A 24,167-nucleotide genomic window follows, 5' to 3' on the forward strand; every position below is an offset into this window, starting at 1 on the left:
GGAGAAATAGAAACATTAAACTGCTGTTCCAATGCAATACACTGGATGTGTGTTTGTTTGGTTAACATCAAGTACCCAATTCAGTCCACTTTATTTATAAAGCACATTTTAAAACAAAGACAAGTCTCCAAAGTGCTGCACATCAACAATAATCAACAAGATTAATTAAAAAAGAAAGAAAGAAAGAAAGAAAGAAAGAAAGAAAGAAAGAAAGAAAGAAAGAAAGAAAGAAAGAAAAATTCAAAGATAAAATAAATTAAATAAAATAACCAAAATAAAATATTAAAACAATAAAAACAAGTAAAAAGACCAAATAAATTAAATGAATAAAAGTGAAAAGATAAAATAAATAAAGACACAGAGGACCACACAACTCACACGGTGCTTAAAGCCAGAGAATAAAAGTTGGTCTTTAGACGAGACTTAAAGCACTAAACAGTGGGGGCAGATCGAACATGGAGGGGACGAGCGTTCCAGAGACTTTAGAGACAAGTACGGTTAACACCGGCTCACCCAGCTGTACCAACACTACGTCTCTTCACTCACATACACAGCACAACAAACATTCAGTAAGTCACCTCACAAACTCTTTCAAAAAATATCCACGTAAATAATAAATCAGATTAATTAAATTATTTTCTAAATTCAACAGTGTATATTATCAATCAGTACAGAAACAGCTCAATTCATTATTGGATGGACGCTCTAGTAGAAGCTCGTGTTCACTGAAACTTAATTTTATTTGACAAATAGATTCAAACATGTTAAGTCGAGAGTACAATTGTTTGGTTAGGGTGTCACAATTTAGCAAGTCACATTTCTTCCACAAAGAAGCATAAAGCAAAGGTTGTTTTTACTGTATGTTTCTTTTATAAATGCAAGATATGTGATAATGAAAAAAAAAAAAGAAAGAATATCTGAAACAATGATAGCAGACTTCCTATCCAACAGAAACAGAAATTCAAGATAGCAACAGTATGGTAATACAGTGGGAGTTTTGTTTTGTTTTGTTTGTTTTTTTTTTTTGTTGTTGTTTTTTTTTTCATTATACACCTGTGTAAATGTGTGAAAACTCAAATTAATCTGAAATTGATGCAATAAGACTTCAAGGATGAAACCACACTGCAGCCTTACAGACATTTTCTTTACATGTAGCACCTTTAAAGCTCCCAGATGGTAAGTCATTTAAAGTCATGCCATCAGTTTTTCCACACAGTTTAAAGCAATACTACATACGTTTCTAAATCCATGCTTCTGACATTCATTGTGCACATTCCTGGGGCCAAAATTGCCCCGCGATGTCCCAAACCTGAGAAGCCTACGCTCCATGCCACCCCCTGTATTAAAAACTGGAAGGATAGTAAGGAACTATAATCTTTGAGGAAGAAATGCAAACAGAAAAAAATATCTTCAATGATCGTGATCGGCGATCACATTTGGTGATTGTCATTGACAAACTTAATTTCATGACATCTTTCATATTAGTTTTAGCATGCACGTGAGTAAGAACTGTTGCTCCTCTACACTTCTCCTGGTGTTAAAGTGCTGCAGATTTTAGTTTATTTCAGCTTATTTCCATGTGTAAATAATTCCGTACAGAATTAGCCTTTTCATCTTTCATATAAATTGGGTTTTGTTACTGTAACCAGTTTTGTCCTTTCATCCTTCTATACATCTGTAGTCTCTAAGAGGAAATATCTAATATGAAAATGTTATGATTAAGTCAATCCACAGTCAGGGACTAAAACACACATCCAAACATTACTGGTAAAGAATGAGAGGTGGTGGTTTACTGCTAAGGACACCATCATTTCCACCATTGTTGCATTTCCATGGCAACAGCACCAATATATCTACATATATATATATATATATATATATATATATATATATATATACACATGCATAATAGTCTTTAAAGAGCATAAAAGGAGGCAAGTATAACTGAGTTTACTTGTGAGGGTTCTGTACTTGACTGCACTTCTGCCTCTTGCCATTGTGATTTCCAACCAATTAGGCAGCTGTGGCGCAGAGGCCAAATGAGACTTGTTACTATCTAACACCTTATCTTTTTACAGAGCTACATGTTAGACTTAACTCCATCAGAAGTGCAGAGGAGATTATTACAGTCATGGTGGAAAATAACTGGAACAAATTGTAGGATATGCTGGATGAAATGATTCAGGTGGGAAAAACGTTGCTGAACAAGCATACATGAACACACACATGCACTTTTGTTTCAACAGTAGCCGCTTTGCCAATTTCTTTCTGATCGACCAGAGCTATTGATGTACTGAATGTTGGAAGGCTGAGTCAATAAACAAGAGGAAAAGCTTTTTTGAGGAGAGAGTGACTGAAAAGAAGAGTGCATACACATGAAGTCTATGCATCTTTATGTGCATTTGCATGTGTGTGTGATGTGTGCATGCAGTCATGCATCTGGATGCGCATTTCTCTCTGAAGTGACTCTGTCCGGGCTCCATCTCCTTTCTTCCACTCACATCTCCTGTCCTCCCTCTAGACGAACAGAGCTGACTCGTTAATGTTTAATGCTCACTCAGGAAGCAGACACGCTCAGCAAGGCCTGCACACACACACACACACACTTCTACATCCCCCTAGCGACGCCATCCTCATTACCAGCCTGAGGTTTGACCTTTCACCCCTCGACCAGATGGCTGATGTTTTCATTCTGGAGGGAGAAGAAATGAACCAGGAGTGGCTCAACATTGCACAGCATCACAAGAAGGGAAGAAGAACAAGTGTGTTAGAGGATGATGGGGGTGTTTGTCTATCAGCTGGGGGATCAAACAGATGTATTGCTGAATCAGGCCTGAACACAGGTTTATATTCTTTGGGAAGAGGTCCGGGAAGCCAGAAGACCAACACTGAATTTTATAAGCATCTAACTGAAAATAACTTTATCTACTTTTTACAGGTTTAATAAAAGTATTCAGATGAACGACTCTTGGAGGGAATAAAACTTGAATGTGGACTTAAAAGCCTGTGTAAAAGCATCCCTATGCACTCTTATTTTCGGCACTGGCCTGAGGGCTTCACTGACTCCAGAAACTGTGACAAAGTCCAGATCAAGCTGCAGGCTTTTACCACTTTACACATCAAAAGATTCCACAAATCACACAGTCAGGACACGGGGCAACATTTGCACGAGATTGAAAGTAAGCAGGCGGCAATGTGTGAGAGGTGGCATTGTTAGAAAGAATGTGTGTGTGCTGTGAGAGCGAGATCGAGACAATGAGTGAAAGCAGGCCTGCGTACGTGTCTGAGCGCATGTGCGTGGGGAACTACTTGTGTGGCAATGGCTCCCTCAGGTGGTGGCATATCCAAGAGGCATCTGGACGACCGTGTGTTCCGAGTGAACTTGGAAAAACTCTGTATCATATATCCTGATGATGCTCTTCATCAGAAATGGCTCCCAACTTTTTGTGCAAGGAAAGTAATTGAAATTAAAATCTTAGTCCATATGGTCCTAAAGAGAGAAAAAAGACATCAAGAAAATGGCCAGATTATGAATAAAACATCACAAATTCATTGAAATTGGGATAACAGAAAATGAAGTTATAACAATATGAGAGGATTGTAGTCAGCTGGAGGATGTGCACATATCATAAGACTAAAATCCAATATAAAAAAAAAGTCAGCAAAAAGTCAGCAAAGGCATGAGAAGCCAGAAAATACTTAACAGAGATTAAATTATGTCTTCCACATAATTAGCAGTATTTTGGGGGAGTGGGGGGAGGGTTCATTTAGGAGTGAAGTAGGTTACTTTCTTTTTTGGCTGAAGTGCCCAGCTGAGGCATTAGTTAAACAGTGTTGCTGAGGAGGCATTTCTGTGCCTGTCAGATCAGTACAGAAAAGAACTGGTAGTGTGTTTGCATCGAGGAGGAACATCAGACAAACAAAGAGGAGAGGAAAAAACATGTTCATGGCCAAGGAAACACTGGATCTTATTCCAAACAATGACACAGTAAATTCTGGTGAACAGTTTTCATTCTGACACTAAATTCTATATATCCATGTTGCCGTCCAGCTTAACATGGAGCAACAGGTACCGTTTGTTATCCTAGTTAATGCTAAAGGACACAGAGACAGGGAGCTACAGTGCTGTAAACTGCTGTAATCAAAGCAATGTTGTGACCAGAAATTTAAATTAATTCAGTCAGTAACAGGAACAGATCACATAAACGGTGTCCTGAAGTCTAAACTAGTTATAACATATCTATGCCAAATATCTGACAAAAAGGGAAATTAACAGCCTTTTCAGAAATATTAAACTATTTCTTTATCTACTTTTGATAACATGTTATATTGAGATTTGCCTTTTATATTCCAATGCAGATTTTCAGTTATTAAAAGCAGTTTCTGACAAATGAATCATTGTTTGCATTGATGCACTGATGTCTAACTAATGTGAAAGTCAGAATAACTTTGAGATCTCCAGATAAGATACTCTGTCTTACATTGTCAATTCCAGATATCCATGGTGCTGTATATGTCAGGAGATACGCAATTAGGACTTGCTACCTCAGTAATGGCGGCGCCACACAGAAAACAGCCACCAGAATAGTCTATATTATACTCTAAGAGAAGTATGCTATAGAAGAAACAGATTAATTTTTCCATTTTGCAGCTTTCTCTGTGCCTGCACTTCATTTTGTCCACCAGTCCGACAGCATGTCTAGAGAGTCTGATGATGCCATGACTCAATGTGATCCACTGAAAAAACTTCAGTTCTGCTTATGTTGAAGTACAACCGTAATGTGTGTTTAATATGACCTGATTTCTTTCTGTGTGTATGTGTGTGTGTCTTTCATTTTCTTTAATCAGAGAGCGAGTGAAGCAGAACAGTTCAGAGGGTTGAATCAGTGGCCTTTCTGCCGATCTGTGTGGCTTGAGGCTGGCACTCCTGCCATCTAAATAACCAGCTCCGGATGTCTTTTTTCCTGTCTCTACACAGGATAGATTACTGTGAGTATCTCTTCATCTGACTTTAATTGTCTCCTCTCATATTACTACCAGAGGTCCACCTCAATTCAGGCTTACTTAGCTGGATTAAAACCACCCACCACTGCAATGAGTTCTGAGTATAGAGTGATGTCTGCTGTGTCTTATGATACACAAAGCCTCTGTGGTGGGAACAGGAGAGTTGCCATCTTAAAAAACAATGATTCACCAAGACTAACTTTATTTTTTTTTTCATCGTTCATCAAATTTACAGAGATCTGACGTTATATAGTTTCATTCCCTCGATTTTCAATCTTTCTCTTTAATTTGTTTAATTTTGCACTCCTTTCTTTCCCTTCTTTTCTTGCTCACATTCTCATATTCATCTATCCTTACACACAGAGAAATAAGGGTTTCAAGTTCCTAAAAAAGAACTCTACATCTCAGGAATAAGGTACAGAAATGACCTCTGTTGAATCTCAAAGCAACAAAATCCTTACTGACAACCATAATTACACCTTTGTTTGTTCATATTTAGATTATTCCTTCCTAGATGTCTATGAGCAGACGTCATTGTTTAGTCTTTCATTAAACAAGCCACAAAATCATCATAAGACGGAAGGGGGGGATGGTTAGATAGAGCGGCAGAGTGCTGCAGTTTCAACCATGATTGAGACCAACTGTCCTGTCTGTGGCGCGCTAACACTTATCTCCCCTCATGGTTTAAGTTAGACTAAAACATGACTTTGGCAGAATTAGAAAATGATCATGGTTTGAGCTAAAATATTTTCTTTTTTATGATGCAACTGTTTCACCATGGATGCCATTTTATAGGTTGCCATGGTTACATTGAAACTTTGACATCTCCTGCTTGGCTTTAGACTAGGGGTGTCCAGATCCGGTCCTCAAAGGCCACAATCCTACAGGTTTTCAATGCTTCCCTGCATGCATGAATGAATGAATGAATGAATGAATGAATGAATGAATGAATGAATGAATGAATGAAAAATAAATAAATAAATGCTTGAAAATAAATATATTTTCATCAAACTAATTTATTTGTCTTTTGAGTGTCCTTTTTTTCCTTTTTTCAACTGAATGACTCTCATTTAGGAATAGATGTATGAATTTATAGTCGTTTTGTTTTTTTGTTTTGTTTTGGGGTTTGTTTGTTTGTTTTTTTCATTCATTATCCAGAGACAACATGCAAACTCCACACAGAAAGGCCACCACCCAAGAGGTTCAAACCTCCCCCCAGCTGAGGCTTGCACCAGCGACCTTCCTGCTGTAAGGCTGTGGTGCTAACCATGTAGCCACCACGTAGCCCTTTACTTTTTTATGTCTTATACACAATACTTAATCAAAAAAGGCTCAGGAAAATAGTTCCGTTGAAAAGCCACAGATAGCCCTTCAGGAGAAGATTGCAGGGGATTTTACCACATTTTTGGGGTGGACTACCCACAAGTTTAGCTGTGTTGCTCATTCACAGTATGACCATATTTAAATGTTACACCTTGTTGTAAAGATGACTAATCAGGCTTTCCAATTATATATATATATATATATATATATATATATATGAGTCAAATAATTAAAATTTTTAATCAATTTAATCACAACTTACAAATTATTAAGTCATGATTAATGCCTCTAATTTGCCCGTTTTCACTGTTTTGTATCAACAGAAAGAGCCAATGTTTACAAATATTTAGTGTTAATTGACCTTCCCTTGGGTAATCAGATGTCCAATGGCCAGTAAATGCACCATGTAATATGCTTCTTTATGTTGTTCTGCAACATCTCTACCATGTTCTAGATCAGGGGTGCCCAAGTCCAGTCCTCAAGATCTACCATCCTGCAACTTTTAGATGCAACCCTTCTCCAACACACCTGAATCAAATGACTGGCTCGTTACCAGGCCTCTGCAGAGCTGAATGACATACAGATGACATCTGATTCAGGTGTGTTGGAGAAGGGTTGCATCTAAAAGTTGCAGGATGGTAGATCTCGAGGACCAGACTTGGGCACCCCTGATCTAAATCATAATACAGAATTCACCCAGCATCATCTCACCAACCATCTCTGTGGTGATAATATCTGTCATAAAACCACCAGATGTAACATCTGTTAAACAGTCAATATTAATGAAGAACCTCTGATAAAACTGATGATCTGGCTAATTGCACATTTTTCCTTTTATCATTGAAGTGTGTTTGTGCAGCTGTGATAAAAAACATCCTACAGCAGCATCACCCAAAGTAAACAATAAATAACTGTTGATAAAATATTTCATTGGCTGTTTGTTTTACAAGTTTTTCTCACTTTTTCTTACATTAAATGATAACTTTTGTTGTAATAATCAGTTAAATATTTAATAAAAATCTAGACCTAAAAAAGGAGTCTAATTTGTGTCCCATTTTCCTGGTCAGTGGCCCCCCCATCAAAACTTTTCTAGACCTGCCCCTGCATAGCTGAAATATAAACCCTGTCTACCACCAGCCAAAGATTCATGCAGGATATCAGCATCAACACATTTAAATCACATCTCCTGTGATCAACTGTAAATATGTTCCATATAATAATTTGGCATTTTCAACAAAAAGATGTAAAAAAAAGTAGTTTGCGATATAGCTACTGTAATTTGAGTTTGAAGTCACTTTGTTTCTACATTTTTAAAAAGGAGGTAGAATCCTTATAACTCAAATGGGAAATATAACCAGATCTTTTGTTGGTGCAAATAATCCCTTAAGAAACACTGCAACATCTGTAGTGAACACCTGCAGTGCAGGCCTACCTGAGTTTGGATTGGGTGTGAAACCAGTCATTACATTCCTGAAGTGAGAAAAACAGCAGTAGCTGCAGCTTCTGGGAGCCATACAAGGCGCAGCTGTTGTGTGCAGGCGGCTTCGGAAGCCTAAGAATGTTGTAAAGCAAGTAAGCAGATATTTATTAACCCAGCTGACGATGAGTATCCCTAATCAGCTTGTTCTAACGCTGTTAATTTTAGATAAAAGCAAATGTAAAGCTACTTTCAATATCTTGAACGGGACTTCATTAGTACCTGCAAGACATATAGAGGTTTCGCAACACAGCACCATAATGGCGCTCCTCGATTCTTCTGCACAAGTTAAAGTTTGAATCCTTAAAGTAAAATTAATTAATTCTTCACCCTTCATCTCTCGTGATAATAAACAACCCGTCCTGTTTCCCACAGGATTTGAAATAAGCGTGTGTCCTGCGTCACGCTGGAGGTCCGGATTTAGTGGTGTTACGTTCAAATTCTCCGGAAATATTACAACTACATTTATCTGACTGAAACAAGAAAGTGAGTCAGTCAGTAAGTATACATGAATAAGGATTTAATTAAGTCTTAGGGTTATTGTTGTTATTTAGGCTTGCACTGGTTATTTTTACCCATTTCCCTTGCATTTTTCTTTATTCAAAGATTTGGTGAAATAAGGGTTAGTTTGCTAAGACTATATCTGCTTTAGTTTCTTCAGTTCTTGTCTTTTCCTTATCTGCACCAAAACTTCCAAGTTGTGATAAGGAGAAAAATAGAATTTAATAGTTAAATGTTATTAGCATGGTACAAATGTAATTTATTGAGGTGATTAAGCTGTAGCCAAGTGCTCCCAATGGTATGTTTTTTTTATAAGTGGTGGATAGGTGTACTAACATCTCTTTAATATCTTTTAACAGTGATAGATTTCATAATGAATTCTGTAAATATTTAGTCATTTAGTCCCATTTAGTCCTAAGTAACCGTTTTCTGTGGTTTTGCAGTTGCTCTTTGATGGTCATTGATCATTGTTAGCATCTGTCTGATTTTATTGCAGTTTTGTTCCAATTTATTTATTTATTTATTACAATTTAACTTTTATTTTTAATCAATTGAAATTCTGTAATAGAATTTGTTTTTATATTTAATTTGCACATCGTTTAGTTAATATGTCAAATTTATGTATTTTTGTGGGTCTATTTTCCCCTTCTCCTTCCTCTTGGTGTTTTTGTCGTGAGCTTGTATCTCTTTTGCCATCATTTTGATTTCCAGTCCTACTTTCTAGTCCTATCTTTATTGTTTTCCCTCATTTTTTTTGTGGGGGATTTGATTTTAAAGCAGACTTTGATTTTCTTTTCTTTTTTTTCACCTTTTTGTTGTTGATTATTTGTGAATTTGTAATTATCTTATGTCTTTTTCAGTAACTTCCTTCAGGTGATACTCGGTGTCTATGACCAGCATTGGACTTTGGAAGCTGCATATTACGAGCAGTATTTGAACACAACTTTGGAGCCTTTTTGGAAGAGGGGGGGACGTTGATGTCATTTCAAAACTTATTCCACACTCCCTAGTCAACGCGGCGAGTTGCTCACCACCTATTCTCTAGTGAAGTCCTCCCTCATGTCTGACGGAGCATATTAAAACTGTAGTTTCAGGCGGAGAAGAGGAAAATAATCGGAGACCAAGACAAACTTCTGTGGAAGAAGCGAAGCAAAAGGATTCATCAGAAGAAACCCGAGGACTGGAGCCCCTCTTTCTGCGGGCGAAGGCGGTTGAAGTTTTTCTCTCCCTCCTTCAATTCTTCTAAACTTCAACCACAACATGAATCGAAGCTTTAATAAGTCGCAACCTCTGCGAAACGCTGATTGTAACGCTGTAGAAGTGAAAAGCAAGGTGAGTGATACGGAGCGCTGGACGGAGATTCATGAGGAAAATAAGTGTTCACATGGTCGTCCCGTAACGGAGCTGTAGTTAGTGGGAGTATCTGTCCTCAACTAACGACAAATTTTCCTCTTCAAAGTCTGAGTAAGCTTTGAAGTTAACTAGAAAAACAGGGACTTTGACTTTTTTGTAAATGCAATGATTATTATTATTATTTTTACTTCCGATCATTCAGATTGTGATGATTTGGCTTTCCCTGCGAGTCACCGAGCTCTTGGGGCGTTAAAAAAAACCTGCATTGACATTGTTTTTCCAGAAACCAAGCTTTGTTACATTTATTGTAATGCGACTGTTTCACCTGTTAAAGTGGATGTTTTCCCGCATTTGTTACATTCAACGCTGCTTTTGTGCCACATAGTTTCAGCTTACTCTGTGTTTTGGGGGTAAGTTTTTTATCAGAGACTCTGGTTTAAATTTAATTTCTAAAGTTATCAACCAATTACAGAGTTATGCAATTGAGCGCATGCATTCTAAATCTTTTGGATGTGGCTTTAGTGAAGCTTTTCCAGTATCAAATAAAACTGAAACTAGATTAATTTAGGCAGACTTTACTGAAGAATTATTTATGGTTGATTTCAAAGCTGGTTAAGAAAAAAAATACCAGTCAGAATCAAACCACTAAATTATATTAACTTAAGTCAGATCGTGCCAACATTTCTTTCCACATGCCAGCACCCATGAGTGAGTCTATGCATATAATGAGAGCACCTCTTTTAGGTGGCATGCAGTGACTCACAGAGGTTTCTTTGCTTTTAGTTTTTTTTTTTATTATTATTATTATTTTAGTTGCCCAGTTTCAGTGGATTGCTGCAGGGGCTTTGACCTGGCAGTGCTGTTAGATGGTTAACAGATGCTCTGATAAGGTCGCTGACATCAGGTGGGTGAACATCTATTCCAGGACTGATCTGTACTTCAAAAAGCAGCTTTTTTTTCTATTAAAGCTGAGTCAGTTTTTGGTCCACATTCACAGTGGTGGTGACTGTGTAACCACCAGAGATTGTTTGTGGATGTGACTGACACACCAGGAGCTTCATGGCCAGAACAGACAAGTTTTTACCAGCATCATCACATCACTGATAAGCTGACTCACTCACATAACACAACATGTTTCTTCTTTGGGATCAGATGTTCATCATCATTCACAGTTGCATCATTCTAAATGTTTTTGTTATTTTATTCTCCGTATCTGATTATTTTATTTATCTTTTTTACAGTGTTGTGCAATGGAGACGTAGCACCTCCACACGTCTTCTATTATCTCCAGTTTGATCAGAGTAACCACAGTAAAAGAAAAGATGGTTTATTGGGAAAATAAGTGGTGCAAATCTGTTTCAACTGACTGAGGCAGTTGATGGCACTTAAATGCTTCTGCCTAGTAACTTCACCATGCTTTATTCTAATGGGAGATAATTTCCAACAGAAATCTGAGTTTAATCAATGAATTTTTAATCATTATGAAATTTTCTTGCAAATTTTTAAGCTAAAATGGCTTAAAAATTCAGGTCTGTGCGACAAAGCTGGATTTTCTCTTATCAGGTTAAACTGAGGTTTGTTTGTTTTTTTACAACGAAGCCTGTTCACTTCTTACCACGGCCAAACTTCTCCAGAGCAAGTTATGTTCTGGAGAAGAGAGCAACAAGTATAAAAGCACCGCCTCCTGACCAATCAGTTCTTGAAAAATGGCCTCCCCATTTTCAGAAGATCCCGTCGATGTTGACGTGCAGATTGTGAGAGAAGGTTTTGGAGAGAAGGAGTTTTTAGGTATAGATGAAGAAATAAAGCCTCGTCACTGACCGCTTTGAATTATGTTTCTGTCCTTGTTCTTGACTTGTTCCCAAGTCCGTTTAGCTCCACTAGGGTTACATCTGAAATAATGAGGTTAATAATAATGGTCACACGTGGCATAACTACAGAACCATGAATTTATGGGACACACAACCACTTGTGCCATCACGGTGCGGAATTAATATTCCAACACAAACGCACTTACATGGGGTGTTGAGCCTTAAACAAAATCAATGGAAACTAGAAGCACTGAGAACGCAGACCTCTGCCAAGCCTTTTTACTTTTAATTTTTATTGTTTTTAAGCCTATGATTGTGGGCATTATTTTTAAGTTGGAAAAATTCTAATGGCAAAAAGTATCCTAATCTCCCATGCTACACGCTACACGCTACAAACATCAATATGGCAAAATAACAATAAAGGTATAATTAGAAGGACAATAAATAATAATTTCAGGGGCTAAATTGTAACCAAATACAGTAGAAAATGTCATCAACAGCAAACAGTATGGACATATGAAGCTGATCCTTGGACTAGCCTGTCAATGTTAGGTTGCATCTGGCTCACTGACAAGGTGAGTATGGCATTAAGGTGTGAGTCAAGTAAATAAATAAAATAAATAATAAAATAATAAATAAATGAATGAATAATAAAATAAATAAATGATGGGTTCAATAATCAGTAATGGAGGGGTCCCAATAAATATAAAAGGCAGCTGTTTTGTTGATATAAAATGAATCTCAAAATCAGTCCATCGAAACTAACCAGAACTTCTGAAAAAATGTTTTATTAATAAAAAAAGCAAACTTGTTGAAAGTTGTGTCTGCACTAGTGTGTCTGTTGGGAATGTTGTGTGATTAATGCTATGAGGCTGGTTTTTGGTGCTTTTCATTTGGTTTTCTCAAGGGAAACTGTTCCTATGATAAGCTTATCAGGAATAACACTGGAGGTGTCTGGCTGCCTGTCATGGAGCCCAGAGCTGCTTTAACTCACTTAAAGCTCTTATCAGAGTGTGTTGGGATGCAGTGGATTGGATGGAATTTTTCCCTCCCACTTCTTTAAGCCTTTGCTATATCAGTCTTGTTGTATAATTTTTCATTAACTGGGGGGAAAAAAACCAGCTTGCTTTAGCTGAAGACACTTGCCAGTTATCCTCCATTTTCTCCTGTGGATCAGTTAAGAAGCTCCAGACATGTTTCAGCCTGTTGGACATCACTTTGCCCTGATAGTCCTGGCAGACAAGTGATGTCACGTTTGTAGTGATTTATTCTTAGTATTTGGATTGAACTATTGAAGCTTGTAATTAATCATGCCATGTTGAGACTTGCCTCTAGCTGAGGGGTGAGTTCTGCATGCAAGGACAGATTGTTCTCACTTATCATGAAGGTATAGTACCAAGAAAAGTTTCATAATCAGAACAATACCAAGGTTGCTATATGCATGATTCTGATACTCGGTAAGCGAAGCATAGCACATTTAAGTTGTAGGATATTAATTACGGTCTATTAATAACTTTGTTTCACTTTCCAAAATGGTAATAACACCTACTAAACACTAGCAAAGCCCATTAGTCAGCTTCTTGTGTCATCGTCTGTGGGTTGCGTTTCATATTAGCTGGGATCCAAGTGGGGCGCCAGGCTTACAAAATGCTGTTTCACATGTGTGTGCTTGTGCTGTCTTCAGTGAATTTGGCAGCAAGTTACACCCACCTGGCATCCCACAAGGCTCCTAACACGCATCCTCTTAAATTCATGTCATCTTCTAATTACAGAGATGGTTAATATATCCCCCAACCCTCTTCCTTCCTCTCAGTCAGTATACCACTGCCACTATGTCAGCAGTTTCTCTCTCCCTCCTCCTGCTTCCTGAGCATCTCCCTGCTCTTCTCTTTTGCTGTCAGCCTCCTCTAATGGGAGCTGATGATTACAGTAACAAGCAGTACCTTAGTCTACAAATTACCAGTGTGATTCAGACACCAGTGCTGTTGAAGTTGTCTAAAGCTGTGGTTGATGATGTGTCCACCATAACCCTAATCCTCCATACTTTCAATCTTGCTACCACAACTGAGTCACTTGTTCAGGCATGTGTTTACTGTTAATAAAAAGTTGAGACGATTCAGTGCCTGTGTATGCAATTTATAATGATAGAGAATTTACTCGTCTGCCTAAAAAGGTTCAGTATGAGTACACAACCTACAACAAATTAAAGCCTTTTCAAGTCGTGTGTAGTAGTTATTATCAGTGCTTTGAAAGCTTAGTTTACTTATCCATCATGTCTCTACCTTCCAAAGGACACCTGAAAACATAAGTGGATGGAATTACACTGTATCCTGAGGACTGTGTTTCTGATAATCACAAATCTGAAATAGTTAAGTTTACCACTTCTGACTGGACCACAGATGTCAGCACGCCCATGGGGAACAGATAATAACCGTCCAGCTGGCTTGACTACAGTTTTTTGTTGTTTTTGTTTTTTTTTTTAAAGATTGATCCATCAGATATCTTTTGGTGTTATCTGGTGTTAGTGTGTTTTGACAAATAAAAAGAGCTGCTTATACAGGAACAGGAAACAAGTTTAGGTGAATCTGCTGACATTTTATTTATTCATTTTTTTTACCTTTTGGATATTTCATGCAAATGGTACTGGAATTTTAGGAGCCCAAAGAAGCTAACTTATAAAACCAAATCCTAAAGTGAATAAATCTAAAAACATTGTTTGTGTTTTCAAACCATATGCATCTTTCCTGACCCAAAACTCCACCTCCCCATAGACGTGAACCCTACTAACATCTACAACAAGTTCAGGTTACAGTGTTGCGGTTTTGTTACAGAAGCTCCTGAGCATGATATTGCCTTTACAGCAAAATCCTCTCCTCTTATGAGTCAATACAGATGTTGTCTTTGTAGTTCAATTCTCCACCATCGTCATCTTGTATGTTTGTTTATATTGTACAAGTTTATAGCATGCTGCATGTCTTATTCTCTGTTTTTGGTGTATTTTTCTGTTCAGTGTTTGCTAAACCTACAGACTGCAGTTAGCATAGCTTAGTTTAGGAATTAGATTAGAATATATAGAAAACTACAAGATCCTTCTTTTGTGTGTGTGAAAATTAAACAAAGAATATATTTACAGACATTTTAAGGTGCTGGTAAGAAGAAGACCAAAAGTATTTAGTTTATAATTCAAGCCAAGTGAAGCTATTAGCCGTAGCTTCACTTGCACGCACACAAGAGCGCATCAACCAGTATTTGGTGTTTACTCATTATTTTTTTTACCTGTTATTTGTAATGTAAATGTAAAAAATGCTAGGCTGTGTTGCAACTGGTTTTGCAAAGATAGCTAACTTCATGTATTGCTCAGAAACATTTTTGCCAGTGGCATCTTTTGCATAAGGTCATGATCCACATGCTCAACTTACTTCCATGCTGTTCATTTTATGTTTTTCCAGTTTCCTCTTCCTGTTTACACGGCTGCTCCTTCAATGTCCTTTTGCCTTTTATTTTTTTTCTCTCTCTGCAGTATGGGGCAGAGTTCCGTAGGTTCTCGGTGGACCGGATCAAACCTGGCAAGTTTGAGGAGTTCCACAAGCTCCTCTTGCACGTTCACCGGATTGCCAATATGGAGGTGATGATTGGCTACGCTGATGTCCATGGTGACCTGCTGCCAATAAACAATGATGACAACTTTTGCAAAGCGGTGTCAACGGCTCATCCACTACTCAGGATATTCATACAGAGACAGGGTAAGTTTTCAGAAAGCTTTTCTATAGGACATGACTTTCTTTGGCTTTCTTTTTTTAATCCCTCGAGCTTACAGAATTTTCTTGCCTTAAAACTTTTGATTTTTTTAAATAAACACTGGTTTGATATTGCTTTTCCAATATCCTGCAACTGAGAAAACCTGTAAAACAATCATTTATGACATTAACTGCATCTTGGGCCGCAATTATTGTGCTGACTTGAATCGAGTTTCCCCACAGAGTATTTCCTCATCCAGTTATGCTTGTCTCGCGTTCTTTTGTTTATTTCATGCATTGCTTTTGTGTGTGTGTGTGTGTGTGTGTGCTTTTGTGTTTCCTGCCCTCTTATTTGCTGGATCAGTCTCAGTTCGTGTCTGTCTGCCCAGCTAAGTCCTGTGCCTTATCCAGAGGAAGGGCTTGCAGGCAGATGAACACAAACATACACACAGAGGACGGTGCCTCGGCAGCCCCATAGAAATCAGGTCATTGAGCAAAGCTTGTATCCCAGCATACCAGACATTACTTAAAGACAAAAGATCCGCATGAAAAGGGAGACTCCTTACTGAGCTTGCTGCATTTTCTGAATTTGTGTGTGCTTGCGTGTGAGTGCATATTTGTTCAATGCCAACACAACAGTACCCTGAATGGGAACCAAGTCCCCTTTCCATCTCTTTCTCCCTCACTGATCCCAACTTTGGAGTGGGTCTTGACTGCCTATCAGCCAGTCTGCAGGCATACAAATGAATACATCAACATTCACATCTATTCATACCCTCAATCCTATTTGGAATGTCCCCCGCTCAGTTGTGTAATGAATGTGTACGCTCCGGGATATTGTTTTAATTGTCGTCCAGTGGTTCAAATTCTTATGGGTTTTTTTTTGTTTTTTTTTGTTTGTTTGTTTGTTTGTTTGTTTTGTTTTTTGTTTTGTTTTTTACCAGTGTTGAAATGCCTTGTTGTAGATTTATACTGAGAATCGGGGCACAGATACTGAAGTGGCCTCATCAGACTGTAACTCATGGTTTAAAGAACTCATAGCCAAAACTAAATTGACCCATTTTAAATTGATAAGACTTTTTTTTTAGATTAAGATCTAAAAAATCTAGATTAAGATTTTTTTTTACTCTTGCCTATAGTTGTGTAAACGCATCACTTGGTCAAAAATGGCTCAAAGGTAACATGTCAAGAATTTTCATTGTTCGTATTTTGGTTTTTGAAAAATATATAAGCCTTTTAATTTTAGTACAAGCAAAATGTTTAATAAAAGCTAAGATAGTGATTTTTACCACCTTGCTGCATCACTACTTTTGCTTTAACAACAGTTCTGGGCCTCCTTTGTTCAATTTATCATTTCATCATTCCCTAATTTACTTCTGTTGGTGATGGGCTTAGGTTACTGAGCATGAAGACTTTTGCTATGGGAACATGTTTTGTAATACATTAAGATTGTGGTGTGGTATTGTCTTGTACAGTAAAAATCAAAAACAGGAGTTGCTTCAAATCCTGTATGTATCACATAACATTACACTGCCTTCGTAGATGTACATGTTGCCCATGATATTTACACAAATATCATGTCGGATGCTGGCTTAGAGGGCAGATAATAAGCTGGATGGTCTTTTTATACTTTAGCCTAAAATTTCCTAAATAATTTTAAATTTTGGTTTGATCAGAGCACGTGAAAGCTGCTCACTTTGAGTTATATTTTGCATTGTGATGTTATTATGCTTTTTGGAAACTTCAGGGATTTCTACCACAGAACCATGTGTCTTTCTAATACAAGGTGCCTAAGGGTCCAAAGAAAATTCAGTTTTGATTTTCAGCTTTGTCATTGTGCATTCATGTCTCTCCTGATTCTCTGAGCCTGTTACTGATATCACATACCATAGATGATGAAACCACCAGATTGTTTGCAGTTGTCCTTTGAGAATCGTTACTCTTAGAATATATTGAATTATTTCCCCATGCAGTCTTTAACCATGTTCAATGCTCCCACATCTGTTTAAAGAACTTGGTGTCTCTGGGATGCTCCTTTTTTTTTTTTTTTAAAGGCCAATATTTAACCCAATTAAATTATACGCGATGTGTAATGTTCTGCCAGGTATACTTTTGAACTATTGTCCCTGTTCCAAACTTTCTGAAACAACTCGCTATCATCAAATTCAAATTTGGCTTATATTTTGCCAAAGAATTTGATATTGTACCATTCTTGTTAAAATATTGGCTTGAGTCCATGCTTAAAGTGTATTAATGGCTGCAGAGATTCTTGTCATGTTTGCCAGGCTGTCAGTTACTTCTAACCATCCTTATTGATTTCATACACACTCAAATCAATCATGTTTCTTGTGACTTTTATTACATCCCATTCTTACTTCCTATAGTGGCTCCAGACCACTTTTTTTGGGACAAATTCTCTGAAACAAAATGGTGTGAATGACAGGTGGTTGCTTAAAATCCAAGAACGGATTTAGTATTTTGGTGATATTGTTTAGAATGGGACGCTGAAGCAATTGGAGCATCGTATGTATCTGCTGTCTTTTGTTAGCTGCTAGACAAAGAAGTGACTGTTTGACTGTATGAGTACCTCATGCCTGAGAGGAGATGCCCTGCACCCAGCTAGCCACAGGCATGAGACAGTGTGTGGGATAGTGACTGTATCAGACGGTACCAGCCTGTTGGTGTGGGTCATCAGTGGTGTCACCATGTATCTTCTCCGTGCCAGGTCTGCAGACCACCCCAAATGAAAGAAAAAGCTTCACTTGCATTTAAAAAAAAGGAAAAATACATGACACACCACCCAGTAACAACAAAGAGATTCAGTGGAACTTACTGGATCTGGCTTTTATGTACTTATAAATAAAAAAAAGAATCACTTTTTGAGTGAGCCATGTATTTTCTAGTCTCCTTTAAAAGGAATGAGTAACAAAAACATTCATGTAGTGGGGACTTTGTTGGCAACATCCGAGTTCATTATTGATAAATTAAAACTGAGCAAGCAGCGTAGTTCTCTGCTTGGCCTTGTTTATAACTAACAAATTAAGTTAACAAATAACTCAGCTCGTTGTGCTTCGTTACGCAGCAGGAACAGTCACAGAACCTCCTCTCCTCCCTGAGATCAAACAACTTTCTGTGAGTGTGCATCCTTTTCTACTCATGCTCCATGTAACAATAGCTATAACAAAATATGCATGCCTCTTTTATCCACTTGACACTCCCTTCCAGTCTTACATTTCTTTTTGTAAGGAAAAATCACTTGAGCGCGTGCCGCAGGTTTGTGGAGATACAATGATAATCCTGCAGATCATACCCGTTACTCCTCTGTGGTGACTGACGGCAGCTTCTTAGCTGATGACCTTCAACCAAAGAATACAGGTTTGCACTTTGTGGCTCATTCTTAAGAATACATAGCAGCTTCTCGGTGTAAATAATTGCAGGGTACTTGTTTCTGCTTAACTATTGTCTTTTTTGTGTGTATGTTGCACCAACAAATCTCATACCATGTTCAATATGAAGATTGTAATTGAAATTCCTTGTCTGTGGATTGAGTTTACCCTTCACCCGTTTTTTTGACTCTTAAAGGTCCCATATTATACACTTTATTCCCAATCTGAGACCATTCATTAATATCTAAATGAAATATTTCCGCCATGGTATGGACAAATCGACCCTCAGTTTGAGTGCAGCGGCTTCTCTTCACCTCCCTCTTTTTAGCAGCTTCAGAAATGTGCCGTTTATGGTGGGCGGAACCCTGGTGGAGCAGCTCAGCTGTTGGCTCCGCCCATCGCATCGCCCGTCATGAGGTGATTGACAGGTTAATATATTTTCAAGCTATCAGACTAATAAGGCCGAAACGATAAAATAACTGCCAGCTCTTACCTCTCCAGCTGTGTCACGGACAGTTGGTATTGAACCTGGCTTCAGCTTCAAACGGTTGGCGAAGCCTGCTTTCCATGCCCCCATGTTGTGGAAACAGTCCTCTTTGAAATGCTGGCCACAGACATGCAAAACCTTTGGAAGTTTTCCGGGTACATTTCCTCCAAAAATAAAATTAATCCACTCAGTCCTCGTGGGTTCAGTGGATGGAAGTAAAAAAACGTTTTCGTGTTCATTTATGCAGCCACAAACAGAACAGTGCTTCTGTCGCTTAGCCATGTCCGCTAACGAGGGTTGCCGAAGAGGGAAAAACACTGGGCGCTAGGTGATTTTTAGAGGGCGGGCTTTGAGAGCCGGTAGACGGGTCCATCGCTCTGTGGGGAGTGGTTATTGTCCCTTATGACGTCATAACGTACACGCTTTCAAACAAGCTCATTTCAGCGCTTACTTCCCTAGAGGTGGAGCAGGGGGGAGAGAGAGCGCCTGAAAGAGTTTCACACTTACGGGTCTCCTACACATGCGGGGGGACCAGTATGACTGTTCCAAAACCATTAAAAAGTGAATTTTGCATAATATGGGACCTTTAAGTCATGTGTCACCTTTTGCATCTTTATAATCCAGTTTGTTTGCTTTCATGGAGACATTACAGCTCTTTTTTCTGCTCAAGAGACTGACTATAGCCATTAAATACTGAACATGTTTAAACAAAAATAAAAGTATTTTTTATCTCATTGTAGTACACTTAAAATTTGAATTTATTTATCTTGGTTTTATAAGAGTAGGTGATTCTCCAATCTGTTTCCATTTTAAAGAACTTCTTTGTCAGGGTTTCTGACGACGAGAGTTTTTGTATAGAGGAGAAGGGCACAGACGTCACAGAGCAAAGTTTTGTTTTGGTTCACTTCTATATTTCTCATGCGCGAAGCATAGAGAGGGGGAGGAGTGTGCAAATGAAGGGAGAATAATGGGGTGAATCAAAAGATTTGTGGGAAAAGAGCAGCTCCATATGCGGTGGTGGCCTCCCTGTCTGGGGGAGTGTTTGGGTTGCAGTTGTAAAAGTTAAGTCATGTGTAGTCAGCTGGTTATTTATTGTGAAGTGTCTGACGTTATGTGCACATTTTTTCTGCTTGAAAGTGCTAAGTGTGGTCTGGTACTCATGTAATCCTCTAATAAGCCTGATATTCTGTTAAATGTTAGGGAAAAGCTTGGGAGTACAAACTACTTATTCATATTTCCAGTCAAATACATGCAAATTGGGATACAGATAAGCTGTAGAGCAGGAAACGCTTACAGTGTTATTTTAGGCAGATAAAAAATGGGAACGTAATGGTAGTAACTGTAGAAAATGTTTGTGACCTCTACTGGACACAATATATCTAAGCTACTCTCTCAAATGAGTCTTTAGGGTACAACAAGGCCTGTTGTTAATGTGCTGAAAAGCTTGGAGAGCTGGCAAACTTTGACACAGTCTAGCAGGCAGTAGTGCGTAACTACTAATTTTACACACTAAAGTAATGACTGCAGTTATCTTGACAATAGTTTTATTTATGATCTGTATTCATCATTTCAAGCCTCAGTTTTATGAGGAAAGTGCAGTTGTTTTTGTAGAACTTGCCAGTGGACTGCACACAGACTAAACTTTCAACAAAGAGAAGAGACCCCTGTTTGGCAAAGGGCTAAAAGTTTAAATAAATAGAGCAGTTGAGGTAAGCCAAGGTCGCGTCTGTGTAGCTTCATATCTCATGTTATGTATTACTTGTGCTGGGGTTTACAGCTCCAGCAACCCAACTGCAATCCACACCTGTAAAATCGGGGACCAGATACTAACATCAGCCAAACTAAAGAGACGTGTAAATGCAGCACAGCCAGAATGCATCAGAAGGTACGCCAGCTCCAGCTACGCTGTGCAGACATCCAGACCAGTTCTGTTTCACAACAGCTTGGACAGCTCAGTTGTTTGTAGATCAAACACAATGTATTTCTCTGACTTGCCAAACTGTGCCTCCTTTTTTTTTTTTTTTTTTTTTTTTTTTTCCACGTCAGAAATGTGTTAACAGAAAACAAGGCTGCAGATGTGTCGGTTTCACTTAAGTTACACTCAGTTCAGCAGGAAGTACAACAAGGAAAACTACTGCAGCCTGTTGAGATGGCTTCAGCAAAAAGTTCACTAATTGTTTTAGTGTATGAGTCACTCTAAGGAAGTTTATTCATCCGTTACAAACTTAACACTTCAGTGGAATTTTGATTTCTGCTAAGGAAAAACGCACAACTGAAACCATTTAAATTGTTACTTAAAAAAAAAACTTCTTAAAAGAAGGAGGCGGTGTTCATAGGCATATAAGGGATGTGGATTATGGACACAGGTTTGATCTTAAGCGGATCTGATCTTTTAAACTCCTTGTGATTAGGAGCAACAGACTGTAAAAGTCTTTAACAGCTCAGTTTCTCATAGAAGTTGGCAGTAAAAGATTCAGTCTGTTTCATTGTTCATGTAAAAATAGATGACATTAGTCAGAAGCTATGAAACTGTGGAAGGGTTACATTTATTTAAGTAATCCTGATCATTCTCCCTTTATAAAAGAATACGCTGCAGGCAGTCTCATAGTTTTTCTTCATTCAGTTTAAATGTTGGATATGACCCTAGAAAGTATTTTACAATACCATTCATCCCAGACCTGAATCTATAGTAGATTTATAACTAGTCACTTATCATTTTTTTACCTGTTTGGACTACTCCTTCTGCCTCGTATTTCTGTTTTTCTTAATTAATTTACTCATTTTAGGTTACTCTGTATATGATAAAGATTACTATAATAGAGCTATGCAAATGGCTTAACTTCGTCATCACGAGATCCCACTGGACAGAGGGCTACATGAGAAATATAGTGATACATCAATAAACTGTGATATGTTTTTTATTCTGGTACCTGAGGAAAGGTTAGTTTGTTCTAACTGGACACACCCATATTAAAACATCTAGAAAACTGCTCAGGTTTGTTTTTTTTTAGCCTCTATTTTTTTACCTTTAATTTTCAGTTTTCTACTGTGTTTCATGGGAATTTACTGCGACACAGTAACATGTCTTAATTCGGACTCTTCTGTGGTAATATCGTGTTTTTTCTCCGTAAGACGAAGATTTGAACATACAGCCTCCAGAGATACTCCGTTTATTTTGGGTAAATCATTTTAGTCATTTTTAAACAGAGGGTGTGCCTGATTTCCAGTTTTCACAGTTATAACTGAGTAAGGTTAAGGGTTCAATAAACCCGCTTGGCAAAGCTGTAAATGTGTTATGATGCTTATGTAGACACATGCATGCACAATTCGAACCCAAGCATGATTTAAACCTGACATTTTTATTGCCTTTTGTGGTGACTGTTTGCCTTTGTTATACTGTTCTTGGTTTGTGTGAGCATGAGAATGTCTGCATATGTGTGCTTGTGTGTATGTGAGCATTTGTTTGTTTCTCCCCACTTTTATAGATTTATCCATGTTGAGTGCTTCATCAACTAAGACTCACAGTTTTTGTTTTGTTTCTCTCCCTCTGTGTGCTGTTACGCTGGCCAGCTGTAGAGCTCCTGTCAGCACATCTGGCCATTCTCAGACCAGGTCCAAGAGAGAGAGTTTATGTGTGTGTGTGTGTGTGTGCATGTATAAGTCCATTTCAGCAATATTAATGTGCCATTGCTTAGTCATAGTAACAGTAGTTTGAAGCAATGACTAAATGTAAACAAGGGAAACTTTTTTCCTCTAATTTTGTTCCCCTCGCTCGGTTGCATTTTGGATGCTGTTTGATGGATTAATAACTTGCATTCCAGCCTATCAATCAAATGCTTATGTGGGGAGGAACATGTCTTTTCCTCATACTTCTTGATCTATTTTAGTCATGCAAGGGCACCGTCTTGATGTTAGCCTCAAAATGTCTTTGTGACTTTATTTTTCTTCGTGAGTTTGTGCAAAATAATTTTTCTGGTCTTTGTGCTGTGAGCTGCCTCAGGCTGTGAGTGAAGGACCTGGTTTTCTGAAAGGGGCTGCTATTAAACAACCTGACACCCCCCTTGCTGCTCCTCAGAAGCTACAGCAGTTTTCCTGTTTTGTTTTCTTATCCGTTCTAATTGTACCTCACTTTCTCTTTTTACATTTTGCTTTCTCTTGTTTACCAAAAGTGTGCTGTTCCTCCCACAAGGATGGCAAGAATGCAGTGCAACCCATCTGGTTCATCAGCTTGGTATGCATTCAAGAATTTTCTTTAAGGCAGCATATCAGACTAATCTTCATTCTTTTTATATGAGAGCTAAGGTGTGACCTGATGATCAAGGGAAGAGAGGGAGGAAAAAAAAACACAGCAGACAGTGGGGAGTTAGCCTGACGGTAACATAGACGGTCAGGGAGAAGGAGCGGAGTATAGACTGGTCAAACATAACCTAGAAGAATAGGAGGAAACAGCTGTAAACAAATAGCATGGCCAGTTGGAAGCAAATGATTTTTGTAAGCTTTAAACAGGTACTTTGCTGATGCATCTTAGTCATATTCAGCTTGGAAAAATTTACTGCATTTCATCTTGGGTAAGCGAGGTGTTTAAAGACTCATTACTGTCGGAAACTGAAGCAAATGCGTCCCCACATGTCTAAGCACCATGCTAAATCAAGCTCTCACTCTACTGGGAAATTGTTCTGTGCCATTAAACTGTTTTAGGTAGTGTGTGTGGGCTTCTCAATAAACCTAGTGTGTGGCCTTTTCTTTGAACGTCTTCAGACAATGCCCGCCGTAGTTAAAGTGTGATGGAGATGCCTGGTTCCTGCCAGGGGGTTGCGCAAAGCACCAACAGCCATGTGTGATGGGGAGCTGCCTCTCTTTGTGCCCCTGACTGCAAAGATGCTGCAAACCAGCTTGAGTGATGCTGTAAATCACATCGACTGAGACCAAAAGCAAAGCGTAAACAAAGAGCTGTACCAGTGTTTAACATGCAGCCAGTTTATTACATCCTCACTGCGCTTGTTTTTTTCTTCTTCTTCTTTTGGGTTTTGTTTTGTTTGTTTGTTTTTGTTTTGTTTTTTTTTTTTTTTGTTCTTTTTAAATAAATTT

At 38.3% G+C, this 24,167-nt stretch overlaps 1 protein-coding gene across 1 annotated transcript in view; it reads left to right on the top strand.

Moving 5' to 3' along the window:
* The first annotated feature begins 9,290 nt into the window (after positions 1 to 9,290).
* The window catches only part of pard6gb (par-6 family cell polarity regulator gamma b), a 31,959-nt gene continuing 17,082 nt past the window's right edge, over positions 9,291 to 24,167 (top strand). The window contains exons 1-2 of the mRNA XM_041967031.1: positions 9,291 to 9,637; positions 14,990 to 15,212. Of these exons, the coding sequence (XP_041822965.1) occupies positions 9,566 to 9,637; positions 14,990 to 15,212 (295 nt within the window). The 5' untranslated portion in view covers positions 9,291 to 9,565. The remainder of the gene's footprint in view (positions 9,638 to 14,989; positions 15,213 to 24,167) is intronic.

Source organism: Melanotaenia boesemani, chromosome 17 (assembly GCF_017639745.1).
Source record: "Melanotaenia boesemani isolate fMelBoe1 chromosome 17, fMelBoe1.pri, whole genome shotgun sequence".
In the NCBI taxonomy this organism is placed as follows: domain Eukaryota; kingdom Metazoa; phylum Chordata; class Actinopteri; order Atheriniformes; family Melanotaeniidae; genus Melanotaenia; species Melanotaenia boesemani.